Source organism: Triticum dicoccoides, chromosome 5A (assembly GCF_002162155.2).
Source record: "Triticum dicoccoides isolate Atlit2015 ecotype Zavitan chromosome 5A, WEW_v2.0, whole genome shotgun sequence".
Lineage (NCBI taxonomy): Eukaryota > Viridiplantae > Streptophyta > Magnoliopsida > Poales > Poaceae > Triticum > Triticum dicoccoides.
Window position 1 is genome coordinate 74455777 of NC_041388.1, and position 18378 is coordinate 74474154.

At 46.5% G+C, this 18378-nt stretch overlaps 1 protein-coding gene and 3 pseudogenes across 1 annotated transcript; 1 reads left to right on the forward strand and 3 right to left on the reverse strand.

The window, feature by feature from the left end:
- Positions 1 to 2244, reverse strand: part of LOC119299219 — a 5277-nt pseudogene extending 3033 nt beyond the window's left edge.
- A 556-nt stretch (positions 2245 to 2800) lies between these two features.
- Positions 2801 to 9191, forward strand: LOC119299416. Its single transcript, XM_037576651.1, has 2 exons — positions 2801 to 3550; positions 8914 to 9191. Exons 1-2 carry the CDS (start codon positions 3088 to 3090, stop codon positions 9108 to 9110), a joined length of 660 nt encoding a protein of 219 aa, XP_037432548.1. The 5' UTR covers positions 2801 to 3087; the 3' UTR covers positions 9111 to 9191.
- A 111-nt stretch (positions 9192 to 9302) lies between these two features.
- Positions 9303 to 12556, reverse strand: LOC119299221 (annotated as a pseudogene).
- A 2779-nt stretch (positions 12557 to 15335) lies between these two features.
- LOC119299222 lies at positions 15336 to 17896 on the reverse strand (annotated as a pseudogene).
- Between the last annotated feature and the right edge of the window lie 482 nt (positions 17897 to 18378).

Below are 18378 nucleotides of genomic sequence, written 5' to 3' on the forward strand. Positions count from 1 at the left end.
GAGAGGGGGGGGGGGAAGCAGAGAAAAATAGCAGACAAAGTCAAAAACTCGATAAAAATGCACACTCAACTGTTCAATTCTGAACCTGGTTTCTGCGAAGGTGAGTCCGTTGGAGTCTTCTTCGTAGTTTCCAACTGTCAGTCAAACCATCGTTTCGGCATCTCTTTTTGGTGGGTAGTGATTGATCATGACAAATGTCCCTCTCTTGGACATTAGGACCACAGCTCATGGTAACACATGAAAACTCGTTCTCGCAGCCACTTGGTTTAAAGATTTTTACTTTGAAGTGAGAGTCCCCACTGTATGTAAAGACTAGGAGGTCACCCTCTTTAAGTTCATAAGCACCGGCAAAGTTCGCCCACCCTGATCGAAGAACTAACTTATGCTGTTCCTCGGCAACCTGAACATTATAAATTTTACCATCCGGGACTTCTAGTTTGACTTCATCAGATATGCGACCTCTGAAATTAGTGGCGAACTTTGGTGGTATGGCCTGCATGAAGAAACAAATGACAGAGAATCTTTAACCAGCAAGTGACCACAGACGATGCTAAGTGATTGCCAGTCTATCTTAATCCCTATATAATTCACTATAAGGAAACTAAGAGCACACATGCTTCTCTAATATTTATTATCAAATTTTGGTTATCTGGGTAAGTGGGTATACTTCGTGGCTTCGTGCAATTTAGTTATCAAAAAAGGTATATTTGTTATATAACAGGTGCTCAAACTCCTAACTTCATCAAGATTATCAAACTGCTAGCAGTATTTCCCTTTTTTTTTCACAAAACAACAGTTTTGAAAATTGTACACGATATATTTGTGCACAAAAAATAGTGTAATCGGCAAGGCCTTACCATCTCATCCTTAAAATTACTCAGAATCACAACCTTGAAGAAAGACCAGTTATGATCCTCCATGTGCCAATAATGGCGTCCAACACATTCTTTGCATTTTGTGCATGCTTTGTTCCTGTGATCATTTGGTCCAGTCCTGCCATATCAGTTGTGATGAAATTATTGAAATCAAAATCCACACACACATTTTGAGACGAACTTTGACAATCGACTTGACCTACAAAATATGTGTTATATGCCACTAAAAGCATACCACTGGATTTGCATTCGAAACAAGTTCCCAATGGTATTATTTTTATGGTATATAACTCATACATTATTGGTCTAATTGATTATCAAAGTAAATATCAAAATATGTGCAGGCCTTGCAACCCGAACAGAGGAAGATGACACGACGAATGGACAGAGTTATGCTTATTAGTCCTAGGAACACAAACTGTAACCAAGGTTAGCACTGACCTTTCTCTAGGTGATTGCAAAGGATTATCATGATAGGCGCTCCTCTGCCGCGCCGCCGCACGACCCCCGCGTCGCCTCCCAGGCGACTCGGGGGAACCCTAGCCCGCCGCGCCGCCACCCCCTCTCCCCGGCTCCTCTGCCGCGCCGCCGCCGGAGGAAACCGCCGGGCGAAGCCCGCGCGGCGGACGGCGGCGGCGGGGCTTCCCGCTCGCGCGCGCGGCGTCGTTCCACGACGGCGACCGCTCCAGGTGGGGAAGGCTCGGCCTCCGGCGCTGCGGCCGTCGCGGCGCTCCCCGGCGGCCCTCTGCTTCGTCTCGCGCTTCTCCTTCTCTGGGTGGGTGGAGTGGCGTGGCCTGGAGCTTGGCCGGCCGTGGCTGCGGCGTAGGCGTGCGGGTGCTTAGGCGCCAGATTTGGTCCGCGCCCGATCTGGCCCGCCGGCTGCTGTTGGCGGCGAGGAAGGGATCTGGCGTGGTGGTGACGCCCCATAGCGCCGCCGCCGCACCCCTCGCCTCCCCTCCCTATGCTGCCGCCTAAGGGCCTCCCAATGATGCGATTTTGGTGGTCGGGATCCAAATCGGGGGAAACCCGGGTCGGCTACGGCCGGCCGCGACGACGACGACGCCTGCGGGCGCCGATTTCTTCATGGAGACGTCTGTCAAGGTCTGCCCTTCCACTCCCCACCACCTAGCTTCTCGGGTGAAAACCTAACTCCGGTGGGCGGCGGCGGCGTCTTTGGCGCCGTGACCTTCTTGAAGGCGCCGCCTTGAGGGCTGGGTGGTGGCGGGCGCTGTTTGGGGTGGGTAACAGCTGCTGACGGCGTGCCCTTCTTCGCCCAAGCCTCCGCTTTTCCTCCGACGCATCCAGGTTCTCCTGGGGGTGCCGTTTTGGAGTAAGCGTTGGCTGGGGGGAGGGTGGAGCGGTGCTCCATCTCACTCATTGATGGCGGCGGATGTCGGCGGCGTGGCGCTGTGGAGGCTCGACGTCCGATGCACGGAGATGGACTCGCGCAGGAGGAGGTTGCTGTTTGGCGTCATGGTGGCGTCAATGGCGGAGTGGCCAGACATGGTAGATGCCTCAATTTGATCTGAAGACGGACATGTGGAAGATGGCGGCGACGACACACGAGTGCGTCTGACCGGATTATGCCCCAGACCAGGTATGTGGCTCGGCTGGGGCTTCCGAATGTGTTTCGGCTTCCGGCTATTGATGTTAGGATTACGTGAGTGGTCTGGATAGTGGCCCGGCTAGCTCTCTTTCATCATATTGGATAGGAGTAGTGGCATATGTTGCCAAGATGGTGGATTCAGGCACATTGGTGTAATACTTTGTATGGTCATCGTGAATAATCAATAAAGTGGCCGTATGCATCTTCCAGATGCAGAGGCCGGGGGTCATCCTCCGGCGCTCCTTTTTTGGACACAAGGAGTGATGTTCTTTCACGACACACGATAACAATTTAACAAAACCATTTACATTGTGTCACGGACGCGGACACGGGCTAAGCCCAGGAGAACAAGGAGGGCCAGCCCAAGAGAAGACGAAGGCCCAATTGGCGGTTCGACCCGTCCACCTGGGAGTTGGGTGGATAAGCCAGGGAGCGGCTGTGTGTGTAGGGGCATCGAGAATTATCTAGAGTTGTAACTTTCCCCTTCCCCTGCTCTCTCTTCCTCCCCCGAACTCTACCTCTCCTGTAACAGATCTCACCTCTCCTACCCCCAATTCCTCCTGTACCGCCATGGATTCAAGTCAATAGAGGTAGAGATCGTAACATATGGTATCAGATTTGCCAGATTATCTCCAAAAACCCACCTTCTCCACGCGTCAGCAGCGCCACACCGCCCAAATGGAGCAGCGGGTCGATGAACTCGCCGCCACTCTCAAGTTGATTCAGGAGCAAAACGCCTCGATCCAGAAGGCGGTTGCGACGTCCACGGCCTTGTTCGAGGAGATCAAGCCGTCGGTGCTCGATCTGGCGGAGTGGCGACCAACGCTCGAGCAGTCCGTCGCCGATCTGCGCTCGGATCTGGGCGGGGTACGGCGCGACTTGGATTCCGTCATCAAGCATCCCGCGCTGGCGCTCCAGCCGACCGATCTTCCGCCGCTGATTCCACGGCAAGGCGAAACATCTGCGCCTTCTGCCAGAGACCCCAGGCCCGATGGCCGCCGCGACGACATGATCACCGGGGGGCTGCGAACCGGGGTAGTGACTACCCTCGTTCCACCTCCGGTCACGGGTACGTTACCACCGTCCGAATTTCATTCTCGTCCTCTTGCGCGTGCACCTGAACCTCAGTCGTTTCCGTTTGGTCCGTCCCACACACGCCATTCGTCTCGCTCGGGTAGCCCCCCGCGACTGCGTTCCTCCATGCTACCCCAACCCAAAATGGATTTCCCTCCGTTTTGGGGCGAACGTCCACGCAGTTGGAAGCGGAACTGTGAGTCGTATTTTCGAGTGTTCCATCTTGATCCGGAGTTGTGGGTCGACACCGCATCCATGCACTTCTCGGGTGCCGCGATGATATGGCTTGAGAACGGGGGTTTCGATCTTCGCCATCTGGAGTGGGAAGCTTTCTGCTCTCTAGTCTGTGAGCAATTCGAGCGGAATGAGTTTAATTCTCTTTTGCGTCAGTTATTTCATCTTCGACAGACCGACTCTGTGTCCGACTACACCACCAAATTCAATGATCTCATGCACTCGCTGTTAGCTCATAGTACTTCCTGGGATCCTGCTCTGTTTCCTTCTCGCTTTGTTGATGGTCTTAAGGATGAAATTAGAGTTGTTGTCATTGTTCACAATCCCCGTGATTTGGATACTGCTATTTCTTTGGCATACCTGCAGGAAGAAGCCTTGGAGATTTCCAAATGTCGGGAGCCCAGGCGTATGGACAACGGCACTGGGGGGGCGCTCTCAATTGCGTGGCGCCATGCCATTACCTCCTCCACCTGGACGGCCACCCCCACCCATGCCGGCTGTCGAAGAAAGACGAGTAGCGCCCAATGATATGGCGCGCTCTTCTGCTTCCACTGATGAAAGGCTGACCACGCTACGAGCATACCGACGTGCGCGTGGTCTTTGTTACCTATGTGGGGAGAAATGGTCGCGCGAGCACAAATGCGCCACGGCTGTGCAACTGCACGTGGTCCAGGAATTGTTTGACATGCTCGGCATCTCAGGTTTTGACGCGGCATCTGAAGCTTCGGACTCTGCCAGTGAATGTCACACGATCTCTAAAGCAGCTTTGGATGGTACAGTAGCACCTCAAACAGTCCGTCTGCATGGCTCTATCCAAGGACAGAAAGTGCTCATGTTAATTGATTCGGGCAGTTCGCATAGTTTTGTAAGTGATACTCTGGCTGCCCGTTTGGATGGTGCAGTGGCAGCTAAGCACCCACTTCGAGTGCGGATTGCTGATGGTGGTCAACTTTGCTGTGCTCAAGAGGTGCCGAACTGTGACTGGTGGGTACAAGGACACAAGTTCTGTTCCACTTTGAAGGTGTTACCGCTCGGATGTTACGATATGATTGTTGGCATGGATTGGCTAGAAAAGCACATCCCTATGGATGTGCATTGGGGTCGCAAGCAACTCCAGTTCTTACATCACGGAAGGAAAGTGCATTTGGTAGGAGTTCAACCCAATGTCCAGCAATGCTATCAGTTGTCTTCTGCTCAATTTCATGCCCTGTTGGATTGCAATGATGTGCATCAGGTTATTCAGCTTTGTGCAGTCGAAGCTCCAGCGGAAGGGGATGGCATTCCGGATCCAGTCTCTCTTTTGCTACAGCAGTTTGCTCATCTCTTTGAACCACCAACAGGATTACCTCCTCACCGAGCATTTGATCACACCATTCCGCTGATTCCAGGAGCTCAACCAGTCAACTTGCGTCCTTATCGCTATACTCCAACCCAAAAGGACGAAATTGAGCGACAAGTGGCAGAAATGATCAAACAAGGGATCATCCAACATAGTTGCAGTCCCTATGCTGCTCCTGTGTTACTTGTCCAGAAGAAGGATTTGACCTGGAGGTTCTGTATTGACTTCCAACGACTAAATGCTATTACTATCAAGAATCGCTACCCCCTGCCCATTATAGAAGAACTTCTTGATGAGTTGAGCGGTTCTGTTTGGTTTACCACCTTAGACCTGTGTTCCGGGTTCCATCAAATTCGCATGAAGCCAGGTGAAGAATTCAAGACTGCCTTCAAGACGCACCATGGGCATTATGAGTTCAAGGTGATGCCTAATGGTGTGACTGGTGGTCCATCCACTTTCCAGGGCACCATGAATATCGTGCTATCTCCCTTGCTACGCAAAGGTGTTCTGGTGTTCATCGACGATATCTTGGTGCACAGCTCTACTCTTGAACGACATTGCGAGTTGTTGCGACAAGTGTTTCAGTTGCTAGCCAAGCACCAATTTTACCTCAAGATGTCCAAATGCAAATTTGCACAGCCAAGGCTCACCTATTTGGGGCATGTCATCAGCGCAGCGGGGGTATCGACTGACGATAAGAATATTGCAGCCGTCAAGGACTGGCCGACACCCACCAATGCCAGGGAGGTTCGTGGGTTCCTTGGACTGGCAGGGTACTATCGACGATTTGTCCGCAACTTTGGCATTATCAGTCGCTCATTGACCAATCTGTTGAAAAAAGGGGCTGTCTTTGTACGGAGTGAGGAAGCAGAGTCAGCGTTCCAGCATCTCAAGCAGGCTTTGATCACAGCCCCCGTCCCTGCACTACCGCGGTTTGATCTTCCATTTGAGGTCGAAACAGATGCTTCTAACACTGGTGTTGGTGCTGTGTTGATGCAAGCTGGCCACCCATTGGCATTCTTCAGCAAGGCACTCGGTCCTCGAAACCAAGGGTTGTCAGCTTATGAGAAGGAGTTTATGGCAGTATTGATGGCAGTCGATCACTGGCGACCCTACTTGCAAACTGGGGAATTCATTATCCGCACTGACCAACGTAGTCTTTCTCATCTGGATGATCAGCGCCTCACTACGTCTTGGCAGCGCCGTGCCCTCACCAAACTGTTGGGGTTACAGTACCGCATTGTATACAAGAAAGGGGTTGAGAATCGAGCAGCGGATGCCTTGTCGCGTCGTGATGGCGCCTTGTTGGCCATTTCTGTGGCGCTACCCTCTTGGCTCGAGGACATCACCCGCGGATATCAATCTGATCCCCAGGCACGTGATCTGTTGCAGAAATATAGTGGTGTCTTGGACCCTTCAGCACCCTATACAGTGCGGGATGGCGTGATCCGGTATAAAGGTCGCGTGTGGCTTGGATCAAACACGGCAGCCCAGGATATGATCCTCAGATCCATGCATTCCAGTCCTTTGGGCGGGCACTCAGGTATACATGTGACTTACGACCGGCTCAAAAGGTTGTTTGCCTGGTCTGGTATGAAGGCAGCAGTGGTGAAGTTTGTGTCCGAGTGTGCAGTTTGCAAACAAGCCAAACCAGAACATGTTCGCACTCCGGGACTGCTCGAACCACTAGAGGTGCCAGCGCACCCTTGGCATACTGTTACACTTGACTTTGTCGAAGGGCTGCCAGCGTCGAGGGGATATAGCTGCATCATGGTGGTTGTGGACAAACTGACAAGATATGCCCATTTTGTGCCGCTGGCACACCCCTTCTCGGCGGTTCAAGTGGCATCTGCTTACATGACTAATGTCTACAAATATCATGGGTTGCCTCATGCTCTGGTGTCCGACAGAGATCGCATTTTTACCAGTAAATTGTGGCGAGAACTGTTTCGTCAAGCTGGCACAGAACTGCGTATGTCCTCGGCCTATCATCCTCAGACAGATGGCACTACCGAGCGGGTTAATCAGTGTCTGGAGGCATACCTCCGCTGCTTTGTCCATACCTACCCTCACCGCTGGTTCCAATGGATACATCAGGCAGAATTCTGGTACAATACATCGCTGCATTCTGCACTTGGGATGTCTCCTTTTGAGATGCTTTATGGCCACCCTCCTCGGCATTTCGACATTCTGGATGCATCTGCAGCTGCTCCGCCGGACCTCTCTGTTTGGATGCACGAACGCGCCCTGGTAACAGACTTGCTCAAACAACATCTGGAGCGAGCTCGCCAGCGAATGAAGGACCAAGCAGACAAGCACCGGTCAGAGTGCGAGTTTGCCGTGGGGGATTGGGTGTTCGTCAAGCTCCAGCCTTATGTCCAGGTTTCAGTTGCGGAACGTGCTAATCACAAACTATCCTTCCGTTACTTTGGTCCCTTCCAGGTCACAGCTCGCATCGGAGCCGTTGCCTACCGTCTGCAACTTCCAGAGTCAAGCAAGGTACACCCAGTGTTTCATGTATCACTTCTTCGCGGAGCTCTGCCACCAGCAACCACGGTCGAACTGGAACTGCTTGCACCACCCAAGGAGCACTCTGTGCCGGCCATCCCGGAGCAAGTCCTGGCGCGCCGGGTGGTTACCAGAGGAGCGGCCAAGATACCTCAAGTGCTGATCAAGTGGGCATCGCAACCAACGCCATTGGCGTCATGGGAGGACTACTTCGAGCTCCGCAGTCGGTTCCCGGGGGCTGCGGCTTGGGGTCAAGCCGGTGCTGAAGGCGGGGAGAATGTCACGGACGCGGACACGGGGCCAAGCCCAGGAGGACAAGGAGGGCCAGCCCAAGAGAAGACGAAGGCCCAATCGGCGGTTCGACCCGTCCACCTGGGAGTTGGGTGGATAAGCCAGGGAGCGGCTGTGTGTGTAGGGGCATCGAGAATTATCTAGAGTTGTAACTTTCCCCTTCCCCTGCTCTCTCTTCCTCCCCCGAACTCTACCTCTCCTGTAACAGATCTCACCTTTCCTACCCCCAATTCCTCCTGTACCGCCATGGATTCAAGTCAATAGAGGTAGAGATCGTAACACATTGAAGATTCGGACTTTGAACTGGGAGTTACTATTATACCCGAACAACAATGTGTCACCCTCTTTAAGTTCATAGGCACTGACAAATGTATCCCACCCAGAGCGAAGGACTAGCTCATTCTGTTCATTGTCAACCTGAACACTATATGTTTGGCCATCTGGCACTTCTAGCTTTATTTCTTCAGATATGTGCCCTCTGACATAGTTTGCAAACTTTTCTGGTATGGTCTGCAGGAATAACCTACTAACAAGTTAAGGCAGTCATTGTAAAGAAAAATCAAGAGCACTTTACAAAACTAGTTTGCTACTCCCTCCGTTCCTAAATATAAGTCTTTTTAGACATTTCAAATGGAATACAACATACGGATGTTTGTAGACATATTTTAGAGTGTAGATTCACTCATTTTGCTTCGTATGTAGTCACTTGTTGGAATTTCTAGAAAGACTTATATTTAGGAACGGGCCACTTGAATCACCTACAAACGGTCAAAAAACGGACAAAAACGTCGTCTATTTGAGTCGGCGTGTTGGAGTTGCTCTAAAATATATATCTTTAGATTTGTTGTTAAATGTACTAGTTGGTTGGAGGGTATTCACCATAGTCTGAAGGGCCAAATCGCGTTGTGAATTTATGTCACTCTTTGGGCAATTTGGAATTGCCTGAATGTACCTGTTTAACAGATGATCTATTCCATTTTTTGCAGGTTATCTTCAAAGCTACGACGTTGATTATATGTGTCATGGATGCAGCGTGTGGACACACGAGAGGGCTTATGGTCTTTGGGTGCAACCGTCAAAAAATTGTTGCACTAAGTTTGTTCATCCAGTTTGGCTGGCATTGCCAGTAACAGATTATGTGGAGCTATGTAGTTCTTTCAGACCCTTTCAGACCTACAAATAGGTTGTGTTTTGCAACCTTTTTGTACTCAGTGAATTGGACTTATTTTGCTTAATAAATAGGTTGTGTGCATCTTTCGATGCAGAGGCCAGGCTTCTTGTCATTAAAAAAGATTGATTCAGCAATATCAATAATTAACAATATGCATGCATCACTCGGTGTAGAGATTGAGGGTTTTTTCCTCTTCAAAACAAAAATAAAACAAAACTAACCAGTAGCTTTGAAACAAAACATAGACATGCTTGCAGGAGCTGAAACCAAACTGAAACCCATCTCATCGACATCAACAGGGTTTCTCGCAAGTATTTGGGAGATGGGGGAACCCAAAGTTTGTGCATTTCTGATACAAAATGCACCAACTACAAGAGTGGCGCCACCACCACCATGGCAGGCGACATTGGCCAGCTACGCTTCTCTCAATCTCTGCGAATGATGTGGACGTTCATGGTGAGCTCCTCGTTCTTGAGTAGCTCAAACAGGCACATGTCGTCATCCTGCAGTTTGTTGTCATCTACAAACTTCTTCCAGCCTGTTTGTAGCGCATAACATTTGCCTTTGTCCTTGTCGCCGATATAGAGCTTGGCTTTCCAAGTGTGGTTCTTCCCAGGCAGTTGAAGCCTCACCCACTGCTCCTCGCGTGGAAGATGAGCGGTAGCATATCGCACTTCTATGGACTGAGTTTGTTCGTTGCACATTCATAAGGCGGAATGGTAAGTTGTCAACAGAGCAACAAACAACATATATAGATCCTTATTAAGAAGATGAAACAGCACGGATCGACGCAACTTACCAGCTTGGCACGGCTGCTATAGATGATGGATACGAATATTCTGATTTCAGGTTTAATAGCCTGGATCCTCTCTTCGATTTTTCTCTTCTGCTTGCAAGTCAGTTTGGTGTATTTTGTAACCACATAGCCTGGGTGAGACCATTTCTTCTGCTGCTGGCTGGTTGGTTTGGTATGTCCTGTTACGACAACATTCTTTAAGAGGTGGACTGTTATTATCACTCTATCATGGTCCTTTGACACTTCGAATGCGCAGATATCACCTTCCCGCAAGTTGTTGTCGCGTACAAAGTCCAGCCAACCAGCAGCAAGGATGCATGAACGGGTGCATGCACCATCAGTGATAACCGCCAAATTGGTGTCCCATGTTTTGTTGTTCTGAGGATAACAGGGTTTTATTGTCTGGTCTTGGCGCGGAAGGTGTTTGGCTGCAAAATCCTTGCAGATGACCTGTTACAAATAAATGAACTGACCGTAATTGCAGAGAGCTAGGGTTTTAACAATTTCGACAAAGCTCTAGCAAGATATTATATTATTCATTCAAAAAGATCATTCACTGCAAAAGATACTGTACCAGACAACCATCAGGCAGACTTTTCTCATTCATGACTGTGACATAAATTTGGATTCCAGTCCAACTTTCCTTCACAAATGTGTCAACTCTTGCCTTCTGAGCGCTAGTCAGTATACAGCCCTTTTCTAAGATGTATCATGATTCAATGGACCCCGGAAGGCCATATGAACTCCTTGGTTCCGGAATATCTTTTGAAGATGTGACATCTTGTGCTGTGCAACATCAATCATGAAAGCAGCAATGAGAACAAAAAAGTAGTAAAAGAAATCCTAAAAAGCAGTAATGGAAATTGCACACTCAACTGTTCATTTCTGAACTTGATTTCTGCGAAGGTGAGTCCGTTGGAGTAACCTTTGCAGTTTTCAAATTGTCCGTCAAATTGTCATTTCTACATCTTTTTATGCTAGGTAGTGATAGAGCATGACAAATGACCCTTTCTTGGACATTAGGACCACAGCTCATTGTAACACATGACAACGCTTTCTCGCAACCACTTGGTTTTAAGATTCGAACTTTGAAGTGGGAGTCCCCACTATATATAAGAACAGGGAGTCGTACTGTTTAAGTTCATAAGCACCAGTGAAGTCCACCCACCCTGATCGAAGAATAAACTTATCCTGTTCCTTGGCAACCTGAACATTATAAATGTTGCCATCAGGTACTTCTAGTTTGACTTTATCAGAAATGTGACCTCTGAAATTAGTGGTGAACTCATCTGGTATGGCCTGCATAAAGGAACAAATGAAAAAGGATCATTGAGCAGCCAATGACCATAAACATGGTTAAGTGATTTCCATCCCATCTCCCTACCTATAATTCACTGTGAGAAAAATTAAGAGCACGTGTTTTCACTACTATTTATTACTCCCTCCGATCCAAAAAAAAAGTGTCGTGGTTTTAGTTCAAATTTGAACTAAAGCTGAAGTAAACCCACGACACTTTTTTTTGGATCACAGGGAGTAGAAAATTTTGGTTGTTTGGGTTTCATGCAGTTTCATTTCATGTAAACTATATTTATTGTGAACAAAATTGGTTCTCAAGCTCCTAATTTCAGCATCAAGATTGGCAGTGTTTCTCAATTGCTCACTAAACAACAATTTAGAGAACTGTAGAATATATATTTGGTGCAGAAAATAGTGTTATTGACAAGGTCTTACCATTTCATCCTTGAAATTACTCAGACTCATAACCTTGAGAAAACACCAATCATGATCTTTCATGTGCCAATAATGGCGATCAACACATTCTAGGCACACTGTGCATAGTTTCTTCATACTGTGTTCAGTTGAGATGAAATTGTTAGAATACAGAAATCAAATCCACCGAGAGCACATGCTCACACACACACACACATGCACACACCCAAGCACCACACACGCACACAGATATACCTTACTAAGGGCATCTCCAACAGTTGTAAGATAGGTGTTGGTAAAACTTGACGCCTAGTATGTATGATCATGTGACAGGAATCCTATATGTCTATATACTTGATCCCCGCTACTTTCATTTCTCTCAACATGCACACATCCTACCTCACCACACATGCCACCTCATCAATCCAACTAATTCTATTATTCTCAACATGCATGACTCCATTACTTCTGTTGTTCTCAACAAGTACACTTTTCACCTCATCACACATGCCATTTAACCAAACCCACTAATTATATTTTCTCAACATGCACGGGACATGATACTTATATTCTATAAATATTTTACAACTACATAGAGGGGACAACCAAATGGACGGGACATAAGGCGAAGGAGGTGGAGGATTCCAGCTTTAAGCTATGGTACACGGGGACGACTACAAAGAGAAATGGAGCAGGCGTCTTTGATCAACAAGGGCCTCAAGTATGGAGTGGGGACCGGATTATCCTGGTCAAGCTAGTAGTTGGGGACTTGGTTCTCAATGTTATCAGCGTGTATGCCCCGCAAGTAGGCCACAATGAGAAGACCAAGAGGGAGTTCTGGGATGGCCTGGAGGACATGGTTAGGAGTGTACCCATTGGCGAGAAGCTCTTCACAGGAAGAGACATCAACGGCCACGTGGGTACATCTAACACAAGTTTTGAAGGAGTGCATGGGGGCTTTGGCTATGGCATCAAGAATCAAGAAGGAGAAGATATCTTAAGCTTTGCTCTAGCCTACGCAAAGAAGACTGCAAAGCGAGCTGTGAGTGAAGCAAGGGGTCGGGCGTATGAGGATCTCTACCAGCGGTTAAACACAAAGGAAGGCGAAAGGGACATCTATAAGATGGCCAAGATCTGAGAGAGGAAGACGAGGGATGTCGACCAAGTCAAATACATCAAGGACGAAGTAGACCAACTCTTGATGAAGAAAGAGGAGATTAAGCATAGATGGCGGGAGTACTTCGACAAGGCATTCAATGGGTAGAATGGGAGCTCTGCCATTGAACTGGATGACTCGTTTGATGATACCAGCAGGCGTTTTATGCGGTGAATCTAGGAGTCTGAGTTCAAGGAGGCTTTAAAAAGTATGAAAGGAGGCAAGGCAATGGGCCCTAATTGTGCCTCCATTGAGGTGTGGAGAGGCCTTAGAGGCATAGCGCTAATATGGCTAACTAATCTTTTCAACCTCATTTTAGGAGCAACTGAGATGCCAGAAGAATGGAGACGGGGTATATTATTACCAATCTTCAAGAACAAGGGGGATGTTCGAAGTTGTACTAATTACCATGAAATTAAGCTGATGAGCCATACAGTGAAGCTATGGGAGAGATTCATTGAGCACCACTTAAGAAGAATGACAAGCGTGATGAAAAATCAGTTTGGTTTCATGCCTGGGAGGTCGACCATTGAAGCCATTTTCTTGGTACGATAACTTATGGAGAGATACAAGGAGCAAAAGAAGGACCTGCATATGGTGTTCATTGACTTGGAGAAGGCCTACGATAAGATACCACAGAATGTCATGTGGTGGGCCTTGAAGAAACACAAAGTCCCAACAAAGTACATTACCCTCATCAAGGACATGTATGATAATGTTGTGACAAGTGTTCGGACAAGTGATGACGACATTGATGACTTTCCGAAGGACTACACTAGCGTTAGCTTTGAGCCCTTATCTATTTGCTTTGGGGATGGATGAGGTCACAAGGGATATACAAGGAAATATCCCATGGTGTATGCTCTTTGCGGATGTGGTGCTAGTCGATGTTAGTCGGACTGGGGTTAATAGAAAGTTAGAGCTATGGAGACAAACCTTGGAATCGAAAGGTTTTAGGCTTAGTAGAACTAAAACCGAGTACATGAGGTGCGGTTTCAGTACTACTAGGAACGATGAGGAGGTTAGCCTTAATGGGCAGGTGGTGCCTCAGAAGGACAACTTTCGATATTTGGGGTCAATGCTACAGAAGGATGGGGATATCGATGAAGATGTGAACCATCAAATCAAAGCCGGATGGATTATGTGGCGCCAAGCTTCTAGCGTTCTCCGTGACAAGAGTGCCAAAAAAGCTGAAAGGCAGGTTCTATAGGCCGGCGATTCAACCTGCAATGTTGTATGGTGCTGAGTGTTGGCCGACTAAAAGGCGACATATCCAACAGTTATGTGTAGCGGAGATGCGCATGTTGGCATGGATGTGTCGCCACACAAGGAGACTGGGTCCGGAATTGATGATATACGGGATAGAGTTGGGGTAACACTGATTGAAGAGAAGCTTGTACAACAACGTCTCAGATGGTTTGGGCATATTTAGCGCAGGCCTCCAGAAGCTCCAGTACCTAGCGGACGGCCAAGCATGTTGATAATGTCAAGAGAGGTCAGGGTAGACCGAACTTGACATGGGAGGAGTCTATAAAGAGATATCCGCATGGAAGGACCGGAGTATCACCAAAGAATTAGCCGCATGGAAGCTAGCTATCCATGTGCCAAAATCATAAGTTAGTTGCGAGATCCTATGGGTTTCAGCTTTAGCCTACTCCAACTAGTTTTGGACTAAAGGCTTTCTTGTTGTTGTATGGTAAATTATATATAATTTCCCATTTACATTCTCATATTCAAATTCCATACAACTAAAACTCTTTGAAAATATTGCAACCAATCCCGCTGCAACACGCAGGATATCATCTAGTAAATGTAGAGAGGAGGGGGGGGGACACACACACGCACAGAGAGAGAGAGAGAAATTGTATGTAAATTAACCAACAACCCTTGCACAAGCTAATGAGGTGAATTAGTTAGCAACCACGCTTATTTCTCTCACCTCCTATTGGACAATTTAGATACAACTCATTGGAGTAGTTGTATGATAATTTGTTGATTGATGACATGTATATTTTTTTCCCAACAAGAATGTGTACAGCTTGTTGGAGATGTCATATGTACTCCCTTTGTCCCATAATGTAGTGAGATGTGTTTTCACCAAAGTAAAAACTTTGCCAGGTTTATTGAGATAACCATCTATATCTACAATACCAAATATATCCCATATGAAAATGTATTTCATGATGAATCTAAGGGCATTGCTAATGCATTATAGCTTAAGCTATATCATATAAATTAAGTTTGTAGTTAGATATAGCTCCTTCACTGGATCCTATCTTATTGTTGTATTTAAAAGAGCTCTTAATTAATGTGTTTTGCGAGAGAAAACACATGATTTGTCTTGGTTTTTGTGCTAAGAGCTATATCTAGATTAAGATATAGTAATGCTCTCTTTCCTCGTTAAATAGTGTGCCACATCAGATTTTTGCCTATGTGTCAACATTAAGATATAGTCCAAGGTGGAGCACCAGTAGGTCACTAATGGTATTGATTTCGTATTCAAGATGTTGATAAAAATTTCTTAAACTTGATCAAAGCTTACAAGGTTTGACTTAAAAAAAAAACCTAAAGCACACTATTTAGGAATGGAGGGAGTCCTAGGTACATTTACAAGAAAGTATATAGAAGACATGACACAACAAGTGCACAAAGTTATGCTTATTTGTCCTAGAAACACAGAATGTGAATTTAGTTACCACTGACCTTTCTCTAGGTGAGTGCATAGGATTATTCTTCACGACGCACGATAACAATTTATCACAACCACTTAAATTGAAGATTTGAACTTTTAAGTGGGAGTTCCCAGTATACGCAAACAACAATGTGTCACCCTCTTTAAGTTCATAGGCACTAACAAATGCATCCCATCCAGATCGAAGGACTACTTCATTCGGTTCCTTGTCAACCTGAACTCTATATGCTTGTACATCTGGCACTTCCAGCTTTATTTCGTCAGATATTTTCCCTCTGACATTGTTTGAGAACTCTTTTGGTATGGTCTGCAGGAATAACAAAAAGAACACATATTTACTTACGAGTTAAAGCAGTCACTGTAAAGGAAACCAAAAGCAGTGTACAAAATCTAAGGTCCCAACTTCGGCATCAAGTTTACAAAGTTGCTAGCTCAATTTATCAACATCCCCCCAAATAACAATCTAAAAGAACTATATAAGATACATATTGGTGCACGAGAACAGCGTGATTAGCAATGTCTTACCAGTTCATTTTTTGAGGCACTGACACCCATCATAACCATGAAGAAACGCATTTTATCCATGTGGTGCCAATAATAAAATGCAGCACACACCTTGCATATTGCGTGACGTTTGCCGCTCATGTTACCACACCTACCATGTTAGCAGAGATGAAATTGTTTAGACGCACACTAACTCAGATACTCACTCATGTTACCACACCACATGCTGCAGTTAGGTAAACAGTCTACTTACATGATAATAAATACAGTAATAAATTTGGATTATTGCAGTAGGCGGGCAAGTATGCGCCACAATAAACACTAAAGGAAAATAAGAGAATTTCCTACTTCAGTATGGATAAGGATAGAATATCGATATTTCTACATAATTTTACTTGTTAGGGCATAAAGGTGACGAGAGGTAACACTGCAGTTACAAGCCAGCCTTTCATTATTTGGCGACTGCATATCATTATCATGCGGCGTGCTCTTTTCATCGAGACAAGCAGTGTTTTTCATCGCAACACAGGATAACTCTTTCTCACAGCCAGTTTGATTGAATATTTCGAACTTCAAAGCAGGAGCTTCCACTGGATTCAAACAATAAGATATCACCCTGTACGAGTTCATAAGTTCTGGCAAATTCTGCCCATCCAGATTGAAAGATGAGGCCGTTCTCTTGCTTCGAAACCTGAACGGTATATGTTTTACCGTTAGGTAAATCAAGATTGACTTCGTCAGGTATCTGCCCTCTGATATTATTTTCTAAAAACTTTCTTGGTACATCCTGCAAGAATAAGAAAATGTGAGCTCTTTTTTACTTAAACAGAAGGTTCCTGTACTGGCAATCAAGATTCAATGGTGCACTATAAAAGCCCATTTGTTTGAACAAAACCAACATTTATTTTTTACGGAGAAAAATAACACACACCAACTGGATCATATCAAAATGTAGTCATGTCGGCACCAAGCAAACAATAGTTGAGTGTGACCACATGAAAGTTACTCATGCTACGCTAGTATAGTCTGTAGATGGTTGGCATGGGATTGGGAAACTGTAGTAGTAGTTTGTAGGTGATTTATGTCAGTATGGAGAATATCATAGGGTTAGGAAATTTGACACTGCTGTAAGTGGGAAAAGATATCAACAACAACGAAGGCACTTATCACTAGTTCATCGTCATGCTCAGAATGACTTCTTATACCCAGATAAGTGCTGATGACTTTACTCACCCCTACTTGTTATTTTGTGAAGTGCCACCTACATACGTTCCATATTACCTCGCATTCTTTGGTTTCCGTTAAAACATGCCTTTGACCAACAAGCACTGTTGACGAAACTCTTTTTCCAGAACAGAGAATGACCAGGTCTTACCACAAAATCACCAGTGACAATCTTGACGAAACGCTTTTTCCAGTCACCCTTGCGGTGCCAATTATGGTACACGACGCACTCGTTGCATCTTGCTACAGATGTCTGCATTCTTTGACCACACCTGCCATGTTAATTGAGATCAAGCTGTTAGAAGATCTATCACGTAAGCATCCCAAGAGAAATTTGTGGGTAATGATCCGAAAATTGTAATTATATCCACTGAATTTGGGAGAAACAAAAAAAGTACAAATGCAGCTCCTGCAAAGGTATCTGCCCGTTTCCTGTTTCAGTACAATTTCATTTAGCTGTTTCTCGTCTACCTATCTACTCATGTCTGAACTGCAAATACGAGTTCCAAATACCTACCATCAGGCCACGCACAAAGACCCAAATATCCTTCTTCTTCCTCCTCCTCATCCGCTCACCCTCTTCCTCACAGGCCACGGTCTGTCTCCACGGCGAGACACTGCCACCAACTACGCCTCGCCTAGTCGAATTTCGCGCTAACCCTCTGGACCCAGGCGGGATCAACGCGCGCGGAGCGCCTGCTTCCGCCGTAGGGCATCAGGCGACTCGCCGCCACCTCCACCTGGAGCAGCAAACCGCATCCTCGAAATCTTCTTCCCCGGTAGTGACGGAGAAGGTTAGGCTCCGGCGCTCGCCGCTGCGCTGGCGGCAGTTTTGGTGAGAAAGGTAGCGATTTGGGCCAATTTGTTTAGGCCCACCATACCTACAAACATTTTAGATGATCAATAAAGGCTAGCTATCTTTGCTAAAAAAAAACACACTAGACCGTTCCTTTTCCAATAAAATACTACAAATAAAAAGAATCCTAAATGAACCCTGTACTCAAAATAAATAAAATATGTCGTTCAAAGAAAAATGTAACCAAGAGAACCCAAACAACTTTTTTCTGTGAAAAAGAGAACCCAAAGTTGTCCCGTGTGGCCCTCGTTGGGGGCGCAAAGGGGATTTTCGTATGGTGTGAAGGCAGTGACTCTCGAGGAAGTTCGAGACACCAATAGCGGAGTCTGATCAAGGTTTAAA

Excerpts from the sequence above, each read along its gene's own strand:
- LOC119299416 (XM_037576651.1), top strand. The coding sequence starts at position 3,088 with ATGGTATCAGATTTGCCAGATTATCTCCAAAAACCCACCTTCTCCACG. Across the intron at positions 3,551-8,913 it reads CGTTCCACCTCCGGTCACGG|GTTATCTTCAAAGCTACGAC; the intron begins GTACGTTACCAC and ends CATTTTTTGCAG.